The following is a 10,113-nucleotide window of genomic DNA, read 5'->3' as shown; positions in this document are numbered from 1 at the left end:
TCTTATCCAGGATCACTCCTAGATATTTCACTGACTCAGTTGGGATTAGCCTTGTACCTTCAAAGATGGGCCCCTTTATAGTGCCCACTTTGTATTTGCGAGTGAAAACAACGAGCCCCGTTTTCAGCGGATTTACTGACAAACCGGTCCCCCTGCACCACCGCTCCACTGTTCCCAGTGCGCTCTGCATGAGCTCCAAGAGAGGCCCGAGAAAGGGTCCTCTCACTAGCAGAGCCACGTCGTCAGCGTAGCCTTGCACGAAGAAGCCCCTCTCACTCAGTCCCTCGAGCAGCCCATCCACCACCAGGCACCATAACAGTGGAGAGAGTACCCCGCCCTGGGGGCACCCCTTCTCCACCCATCCACTGACCCTCGTTGTTCCCAGCGAGGCTACAACTCGCCGTCCTAGCATGCCCCGGATCCACTCTACGAGTTTCTCCGGCACACCCCTGTGCAACGCTTCATCACACACCACCTTGTGCGGGGTGTTGTTAAAAGCACCCTCTATGTCTAAGAAGGTGCCCACCGCGTAACCGCTCCTCTCCAGTTGCCCCTCGATAAACGACACAGTCATATGAAGGGCCGTCTCCGTGGAGCAGCCCATGCGGTACGCGTGCTGCGCGCAGTGCAAGGGTCGCCGCAGTAGAACGACGTCCCTTATATGCGCGTCGACCAATTTCTCCAGAGTCTTCAGGAGAAACGAAGTCAGACTTATCGGTCTGAAGTCTTTAGCAGAGGAGTAGCTCCCTCTTCCCGCTTTTGGGATGAATACCACTCTCGCTAGTTTCCATGCGCTAGGCGTGTGGCCCAGAGCCAGACATGCCCTCAAAGTCCTTGTCAGAGGTCCCACGACCAGCTCCAGCCCCTCCTGTAGAAGAGCCGGAAATACTTGATCTGGTCCCGCCGACTTGAAGGGTTTGAAGGTGTTTATCGCCCATCTCACTTTTCCGGGCTTGACAATGCTGGCCGCTAGTCCCCAGTCGGCCTTGCGAGCCCTGCGCGAGCCCACCGCATCATAGGCAAACAGTTCACCGTGCTCTCTGCGAAAGCCCGGAAAGCTGGCCTCCAGCAAATGCACCAGACATCGCTCCCCGGTCACCAATGTCCCATCAGGGAGACTAATGGAGTCCAGGACGGCGTCTGGATTTCTGGCTAGAATCCTGCATAGTCTTGCGGTCTCGGGCATGCCCTCTACCGACTCGCAGAACTCTTTCCAGCTCTTTTTCTTTGCCCTTACCACGGAGTCTCTGTAGTCTTTCTGAGCCCTTCTGTGAAGTTCCCAGTCCGACTGGCGGCCCGTGTTCCTGGCCCTATTCCAGGCCCTCCGAGCCGCGTTTCTGAGCTCCTGCAGCTTGGGACTCCACCAGGAGTTGCCCCTGGAGTTCTTAACCGCCCTTTCTGGGCAGTTCCTTTCGTAGCTCTCCACCAGAGCCCTCTGCAGATGATCCACGCAGAGCTCTAGTTCCTCCTCGGTCCCGTGCCTCCTTGGGAAGCCCTCGAGGTGGCATTTCAGGTCCGCCCGATAGGAGTCCCAATCGGTCCTTCTGGGGTCCCTGAACGTCGTCACCTTACCTCTAGCCCAGGCCAGCTTGAAGGTGATTTGCCTATGGTCTGACAGTGAAGGTTCGCGCAAGACCCTCCATCCGACCACGTCCCTCGATATACACCTAGAACAGACAGTAAGGTCGAGAACCTCTCTCCTCACCACCGTGCAAAAGGTGGGCTCGTTACCTCTGTTGAGAATCTCTAGGTCCGTCGACGCTAGAAATTCCAACAGCCTCCTACCTCTATCGTTGGTATCCGTGCTACCCCAGACTGTGTGGTGCGAATTAGCATCGCAACCCACTATCAGGGGAAGCCGCTCCCTCTGGCAGTACTCTACCAGTCTGGTCACCGGTTCCGGCGGCGGTGGGGCCCCCTCATCATGGGGAAAATACGCGGAGCACACCACCACCCTCCTCCTGCTTCCCAGGGAATCGGCGACATCGAGCTCGACCGCCACCACATCTCTGGAACATAAGTGCGGGATTAGTCGAGCGTCAACGCCCTTCACCGCTACGCAGGCTCTGGGCTTTTCGGCTGTTGGAGGCTTAAATAGCCTCCCGCATGCTGCCACGCCACTGATACGGCCCCGGACAAGCCAGGGCTCTTGTATCAGTGAGATGGCTGTGTGCACCGCAGCTTGTTTCCTCGACAGAATCGCCGAGGCTCCTTTGCTGTGGTGCAAGTTGATTTGAGTGAAGGTCACCCCGGGACGATCGAACTTTACGATTCGTCCGTAGGGGGCCCCTTCTCGCCCTCCCTATCCCCGCCTTGGGCCCCGCTCACCTTAAAGGTGACCTGGTCGAGCCCGAGGTAGGGTTTGAAGTCCAGCGCCTTCAACTTGAGGACACTGGACTCTGGAATCCTGAGAACCAGGTTCCTACCGTCCCTGGTAGCCCCTACGTTCTCAGCCATGATTTTCCAGCTCCCGGTGCTGAGCCCAGGATTCTGCCTCTCCAGCCGCTCCAGGACCGCGGCCGGTTCATCGGGAGCCCCCGGGACCCAGACCACGGCCCTGTGCTGCCTTTGAAGCACCTCCGGGCCCACCACCTTGAGCTTGGCATTTTCCCAGGGAGAGATGCTCCCCATCTGCTCAGTGAGCCAGACCAAGGACGCCTCATCCCTGCCTAGAACTACCGCGGCCCCTCCCCTAAGGAAGGTACGGCGGAAGCATGGAATGGGTCCTTCCCGGATCCCACTGATTGCCCTGCTGACGGCCAGCTTCAAAAGAGCCAGCCGCTCGGCAGTAATTTCCTCCTCGGGATAACCCTCGGGGATGATAACCCTTGTTAGGGGGTCCGCCGCCTCGGCGTAGGTCCCAGTATGTTGAGCCCTATGCTTCTTAGCGGGTCCTTCCGCCGAAGGGGGAGTGTCCGTGGAGCCCTTCCGGCGTTTGCCGCCGGTGTGCCCCTCTCTCTCCCTCGGCGTTGCTACTAGGGGGGTCACAGAGCCCGAGGAGGTCCCACACTGAGACCTTTCTCGTTCCCGTTTGGCCCTCCTTTTCTCCGCACCAGAGCGGTTCCTCTTGCCAAGAGAGCCCGCCGCTGGCGCGGAGCTTTTCTCTAAGACGGCGGCGGTGGCGCTTCCGGGGCCCGGAAGAGCCCCCTCTGCACCCACCGCTTCCGTCTGCGTGCCGGAGCCGACGGCGGTGGCGCTTCCAGAGCCCAGATGAGCCCCGTCCGCAACCCCCTCCGCCGCCTCCGCACTGGAGGTCCCGCGCTGCGAGCCCTCCATCTCCGTCACTACGTCTTTGAGTTTATTGAAGTCCATGTAGATCCCACGAGTAGCTAGGGAACTAAAAGTCCGCCCACACAGAGCCCCGCATGCGTAGGTAAGGCTATTACTCTGGGGTGTCGCCTGGTGCCCCAGAGGCATCGTTCGAGACACTGCTCCCTCAGTGCCACGCAGCCATCGCCACGATAGCTCACAGCTTGGCTTAGGGAACTGGTCCGCGGTAGCGGCCTTCCTGACCCCACGCAGGGTTTTACACCTGGGAGACCAGTTATAGCCGCCACTAACCGGAGGTGCCCTAATCCCACGCAGGATTTTATCCCTGGGGGACTCGGGCCCCTCCGGCCGTTCTCCTATCCGCCACCCGGAGACGCGCCCGGTAGGTCGCTCAACCCCGGGTAGAAATGACATATTGTACAAAAAAATAATAATGTAATAAAGATTAATTGAATATATGGATACCTGAGGATTTCACTTATTGAGCAATTATCCATAAGTCTTATATTTTCATATATGTAAAAATATTTAATTTTATTTATACAATATACACAGCAATTTTCCGGAAATGGTTTCAAGGAGAATGGTAAAAACAAACGTACACCCGTATGATTTTTACAATTATTATATGCAAAATTGCACATTCTAATTTGAAAAAAAATATTTATGAACTTTTTGTCGTCCAAGTGACGTATTTTATCAGTCCTACCGTACGATGACAGGTGAAAATTCAACTAAAGGATATTATAGACGATATCAGCTGTGCCTGAAATCGAAGCTTTACAGTCTATTTTCTCTATCTCTCTCGCTCTATCGAGGGGACGGAGAAGCGCTTTGGCACGCTAGCCGGCTTTTCGGCAGGCTTGTTGGATGTGTGTGCGAGGACGCGTATGTATGTGCGTGTGTATGTATGTGTGTGTGTGTGTGTGTGTGTACATTATTTTTATTGATAGGAGGGCGATAATTTAATTTTTGAGCTATTATATATTTTTTACATATATTTATTCTTTTACTCATATTATCCATATAATGCTTTAATTGTTATAGTAATAATTATGATTGTGCACTTGAATGCCCCTCCCCCCTCCTCTTATTATCGTCCCGCGACCACCTCTACCTCTTCCTCGTCCTCGTCCTCTTCCTCTTCCTCTTCCTCTTCCTCGTCCTCTCCCTCTTCCTCTGCCTCTCCCTCTTCCTCGAGCGAATGCCGCATGAATTATCTTTTCAAGATCTAAAGTCTGAAACAAAAAATTTAAAGAATGTGTAAAAGCATTTATTGAATACCGAAGAAAGATAAAACGATGCTTATATGTTGACTATGTCATTAAAAGAAACCATGCATTTGCCTGTGTAGGTGAACCGTGGCAAACCAAGATCATGTTTCGACAATACGCTCGTTTTTTAACAGCGAAACTATAGCCACATCTAAACACTCGTTTATATTTAATTAATACTTACACTTAATGTTACGAGTCCTGTTGGCATCGCCGTTGTCATCGTCGTCGCCGTGTCGGCCGTCACCTCTGTCGTCGTCGCCGTTTCGGCTGACGCCGTCGGGGTCGTCGCCGCCGCCGCTGTCGACGTCGTAGTCGACGTCGTCGTCGTCGTCGCCGCCGCTGTCGACGTCGTCGTCGCCGCCGCTGTCGACGTCGTCGTCGTCGCCGCCGCTGTCGACGTCGTCGTCGTCGTCGCCGCCGCTGTCGACGTCGTCGTCGTCGCCGCGCCGCTGTCGACGTCGTCGTCGTCGCCGTCGCCGCCGCTGTCGACGTCGTCGTCGTCGCCGTCGCCGCCGCTGTCGACGTCGTCGTCGTCGCCGCCGCTGTCGACGTCGTCGTCGTCGCCGCCGCTGTCGACGTCGTCGTCGTCGTCGTCGCCGCCGCTGTCGACGTCGTCGTCGTCGCCGTCGCCGCCGCTGTCGACGTCGTCGTCGTCGCCGCGCGCCGCTGTCGACGTCGTCGTCGTCGCCGTCGCCGCCGCTGTCGACGTCGTCGTCGTCGTCGCCGCCGCTGTCGACGTCGTCGTCGTCGCCGCCGCCGCTGTCGACGTCGTCGTCGTCGCTCGTCGCCGCCGCTGTCGACGTCGTCGTCGCTCGCCGTCGCCGCCGCTGTCGACGTCGTCGTCGTCGTCGCCGCTGTCGACGTCGTCGTCGTCGTCGCCGCTGTCGACGTCGTCGTCGCCGCTGTCGACGTCGTCGTCGTCGTCCGACATCGTCGTCGTCGTCGACTTCGTCGTCGTCGCCGCAGTTGTCGACGTCGTCGTCGTCGTCGCCGCTGTCGACGTCGTAGTCGACGTCGTCGTCGTCGTCGCCGCTGTCGACGTCGTCGTTGTCATCGGCGTCATCGTTGTCGTCGTCATCGTCGCCGCCGCCGCTGTCGACGTTGTCGTCGCCAATGTTTTTTCCACTGAAAAAATAGAATTTTTAGAATAAATAACAATATTTTACTAATATAATTGTTATAAGTAAAGTACATAGACATGTACTTACTGGTTGCTGCTTTACGGTGCTCTGCGGTGCTCGCAACAGCATGTATGATCTTTTTTAAATCTAACGTGTACATTAACTTACAAGAAAAAATATTTAATGTTTTCTTACATTCATCTTTTAACAAAAAATTCTGTGTTACACAGACACACACACACACACACACACACACGCACGCACGCACACACGCTCGGTACGTGTATGATGCACAGATTGAAATCAATATAGTTACGGTTTAATTGTAATAATACTCATAACTTGTATAATTTTTAATAAAACATTTATATACATGCGCGCGAATTAACTTATATTTGCATCATACACGTAAATGAGAATCTTAGCAGCTTAAAAAGCTGAGCCCCTTCACCACGTCAAGGTGATTCTCACGAAGGGGAAAAAATGGGAAGCAACAATCAGCTGAAAGTTAAATTTGTATTTTTTTTTAAATATAGAGAAAGAATATGCAAAAAGTTAAAAAGAGCGCATCTCTCTTGGTTTGTAAAATATATAATCTATATTTGATATTTTCAACGTAGAACGCATGTTTATAAAAATCGAAATTCTTTAAAACTATAAAATTACAATTATTGTTGGTGTTTTTGTTATTAAGCATGTCACAAAGATCGCAATCACAATTGAAATAATTGCATAAATCTGAGACTAGCAGATGTTATCACAGAGGAGTTTACGTAGTAAACTTCTTTGAAATAACTGATATAATATCAGTTATTTTTCTTTTTTTCTGAAATACTTTGTATATTTTAATACACATACGTGTATTAAAATATTTTTGTATCTTATAAAATACTGTGATTTTTAAAAATCACGGTACATAATACATGTATATACATATATACATATATATTATATATATAAACATATATATATATATATATATATATGCATGTATGCATAATTTATTACCAACATAGAATCTATTAAATGTATTTCCTTTCATTCTTTTTTGCTTTGTGTCTTGCATTACATCATTAGTAACAAGTAAATGTATGATTTCACAATGTCGTAGCATGATCACATTAATCTTTTATTTGTCCTGTGATAACATCTGCTAATCTAAGATTTATGCAATTATTTCAATTGTGATTGCGATCTTCTACGATATTAAAAAATGCATACTTATTTTACACATTACTCGAAAATAATACTTGCTGCACAGTAATATGATTTGTAAATATATTTCACTCTATTGAGCTATTATATAAATACAATATCATAATACACATGCAGCAATTTTTTTTCTACAATGATGAAACTATGAAGAAACAAAGAATAAAAATAAATGGAAGGAAATACTTTGAGATACATAAAAATTATTTTTTTTTATTTTCATGCGTTCATTACGTCATTTTATTTGTTCAATAATTTCTGCATCTTTTTACGAGATGCCTTGTCCGTTTTTTCAGCACGATTATTGTATCGTGTACGTGAATATAGTTTTACACGGATTAAAAGTTGCAGTGCTTCCAATCGATGTTTATAACATGAATTATCTTCATGAAACCATTCTGAATACGCATTATTCGTTACGTTTATGCATTCCTTTTTAATATTTTGTAAAACTGCTGTAGACGCCCAATAGCGTTCCCAGTTACAATCAATTGCATGTAATTGAATTTCGATCACTTTGGCAAAAAGAGTTGTCGGTCGTATTAACTTTGTAACTGAAGGAGCATCTTCATCAGAATTTGAAAACTCTCGCAGCTCTATATATTTTTCGTTTGCTGTGGCGTCATCCATTGGCGTTTTTGTCATAATGTTACGACAATTATCGCATTTAGTTTGTGCAATGCTTTTCCGTGCTACGTATCCAGCAAAATATGCAATAGCATTGTTATCGTAACTACTTAATGAACTTTTATTTCCAGTAACATTGGTATTATCATACTCTTCGAGAATATTCACATCGTCATTAAATAATTCGTCCTCGGGATCAATTTCGTGTTGTACAGAAATATTATTTGCAGTCATAGAAGTCTCAATTGATTTAATTAAATTTGTGGGTGAATTAATGAGGCACTCAGCTTCTGGACACTGCACATTTCCTTTGTCACTTGTATGGATATATCCTATGCATATAATGTGTCTTACATCGGATTATTCTTGCAGTTGGATTATTATTAAATCCACCACGTTGTCTGAATTTTGAAAATAAGTGTTCAACAGAATCTTGGTTACACAATCCTGTCGCAAGTTCAAATGTTTTATTTTCCATTTTTATATCATTATATGTTCCCAAGAGAGCTTGTATGGTCACAATAAATCCTTTTAAGCATGGAATTTTCAAGATTTTATCAGGTGACGTCGACCATCCTGAACACCATGTGATAAATTCTCTTAACAAATTTTCAATATCCGGATTTTTATCAGAAACTAATCGTTTTCCTCCAAATTTCATATTATAACTGTATGAATTGCAAGCATCAATTACATTGTTCATGCATTCTGTGAAATTTGCCGTCGCTTCCCATGTATCACTTTGCAATTCTTTTCCATAGCCCGCTGTTCTCATTGAGGCTGTAAATCTATTACTCAATACTTGGAATGGTTTTTGGACGTTCATTGATTGAAAATTATTGGGGTAAAGATGCGCTTCTGTAATATGTGACAATAAATTTGATCCTCCTTGTGCAGCATTATCAATGCGCCATGTCTCTTCATAATCGTTAAAAGATGCTACAACTTCTTTACCGCAATATAAAAATTTGTGTGTTCTTAGTAAACTCATTAATCGTTTTACTAAATGTGGAAAATCAAATGACGCGTAATATTTTTTTCCTTTATGAATAAAGAATGGATTATCTGTGCTTACACCAAGTTGATTATAAGCACTTTGATTAGATGATCCTTGATCACATGTCAAAATTCGCACATCAGCATCTGTATTGCTTAGTCCGTCTAAACATTCTTTCAATAAATATATTATTTCTTCCGCTTTCATGCATTTTCCAGGAAGAAAATATGCCAATGGTTGACGCCAATGGTTACGCGCGTTAATACTATCTAAGCAAAAGACAAAAACACATTTAGCATTTTCGTTTCTTCTTCCTAAAGGCCCAAGATCTACAAGTCCTTCTACTTGATCTAAATGAGGTGAATATTCTTGGTATGATTTTATTGACATCTCGTCCCATTTCAAGGCACATACTCTTTCTTCCGCTGGCAAGTCTGCGAGTTTCTCTTGTAGTTTTATAAAAACAAAATCGCAAAATCCTGGCACAATATTGTATTCTTCGTGCCATCTTCTAATAGTTCGTTCACAAGGGAACGTGCAACCTGCCTGTCGTAAGCGGCGCAATGCAGAAGCAGAGTAATAAAATAATGGTTGTGCAAGACTTTTCTCTTCTTGCGTATACGGCGCATTTGGTGTGTGCAGTTGCAAAGTTATCATTGCTTGAGCAACAGGATGTAAATTTTGTTTCTCAATAAGATTTTGTATAATTTTTTTCTGGCTCCTTTTACTTGTCGTTTTTCTATTTGGAACTTGTCGAGTACGCAAACGAAATTTTAACTTTTTTATAATTTTACGCAAACGAAGATTTTCTCGCTTTAAAAGTTCCACTTGTACTACTTCTGATTTTGATTTCTCGCTTGCATGCTTCCCCCTTTTTTCTTCAATTACAGGTATATCCACATCACACGCATCTTTTATCTCCGAAGGTTCCTCATTAATCCATTCACTTATATTTTCTTCTTCATCCGAAGAATAAAAATACATCTCTTTTGCACGTTGGTACGTTTTAATGTATTGGTTATTCGGAACATTAATTTCGACGTTGTCATTATTAATTGTTTGAGACACTATTTCTGTATCATTATTTAAATTTATTTCAATGTTGTCATTATTAATATTATGTGACACTATGTCTGTGTCATTATTTAAATTTATTTCAATGTTGTCATTATTAATATTATGTGACACTATTTCTGTGTCATTATTTAAATATATTTCGACGTTGTCAGTAATAATTTCTTGTGACACTATTTCTGTATCATTATTTAAATTTATTTCGACGTTGTCAGTAATAATTTCTTGTGACACTATTTCTGTGTTATTTATATCTATTTCTGCCGGTAACGTTAAATTTTGGTTCGTACCTGTATTTTTTGTTTCCAATTCCTGTTGTGAGTAGCCGTTGAATGTCACTGGAACAGCATCTCTTTTTAACGTTTTAAAATTTTTCTTCTTTGTTGGTCCTTCCTTGAAGGAACTTGGATCGAAATGATCTTCACACAGACCGGCACGACGTAGTGAGTTGGCAGTCCATTTTGCCAAAGTAGTATTTCCTGAAATAAAATTATGAAACCAGATATTAGTATTGTAAAATGTTGTACAGTCGGTG

General features: G+C 45.8%; 1 protein-coding gene across 1 annotated transcript; it reads right to left on the bottom strand.

Annotated features, from left to right (window-relative positions):
* Positions 1–4,255: 4,255 nt before the first annotated feature.
* LOC113004962 (methyl-CpG-binding domain protein 2) lies at positions 4,256–4,959 on the bottom strand. Its single transcript, XM_026139716.2, has 2 exons — positions 4,729–4,959; positions 4,256–4,508 (listed from the first exon to the last, which is right to left on the bottom strand). Exons 1-2 carry the CDS (start codon positions 4,765–4,767, stop codon positions 4,305–4,307), a joined length of 243 nt encoding a protein of 80 aa, XP_025995501.2. The 5' UTR covers positions 4,768–4,959; the 3' UTR covers positions 4,256–4,304.
* Between the last annotated feature and the right edge of the window lie 5,154 nt (positions 4,960–10,113).

Source organism: Solenopsis invicta, chromosome 3, assembly GCF_016802725.1.
Source record: "Solenopsis invicta isolate M01_SB chromosome 3, UNIL_Sinv_3.0, whole genome shotgun sequence".
NCBI classification, from domain to species: domain Eukaryota; kingdom Metazoa; phylum Arthropoda; class Insecta; order Hymenoptera; family Formicidae; genus Solenopsis; species Solenopsis invicta.
Note: the sequence above shows the minus strand (reverse complement) of the source record. Positions and strands in the feature narration are given on the sequence as shown.

Coding starts and splice junctions, on each gene's coding strand:
- LOC113004962 (XM_026139716.2), bottom strand. CDS start 4,767: ATGACAACGGCGATGCCAACAGGACTCGTAACATTAAGT. Junction 4,509..4,728: donor CAGGACTCGTAACATTAAGT/GTAAGTATTAAT, acceptor TTTTTGTTTCAG/ACTTTAGATCTTGAAAAGAT.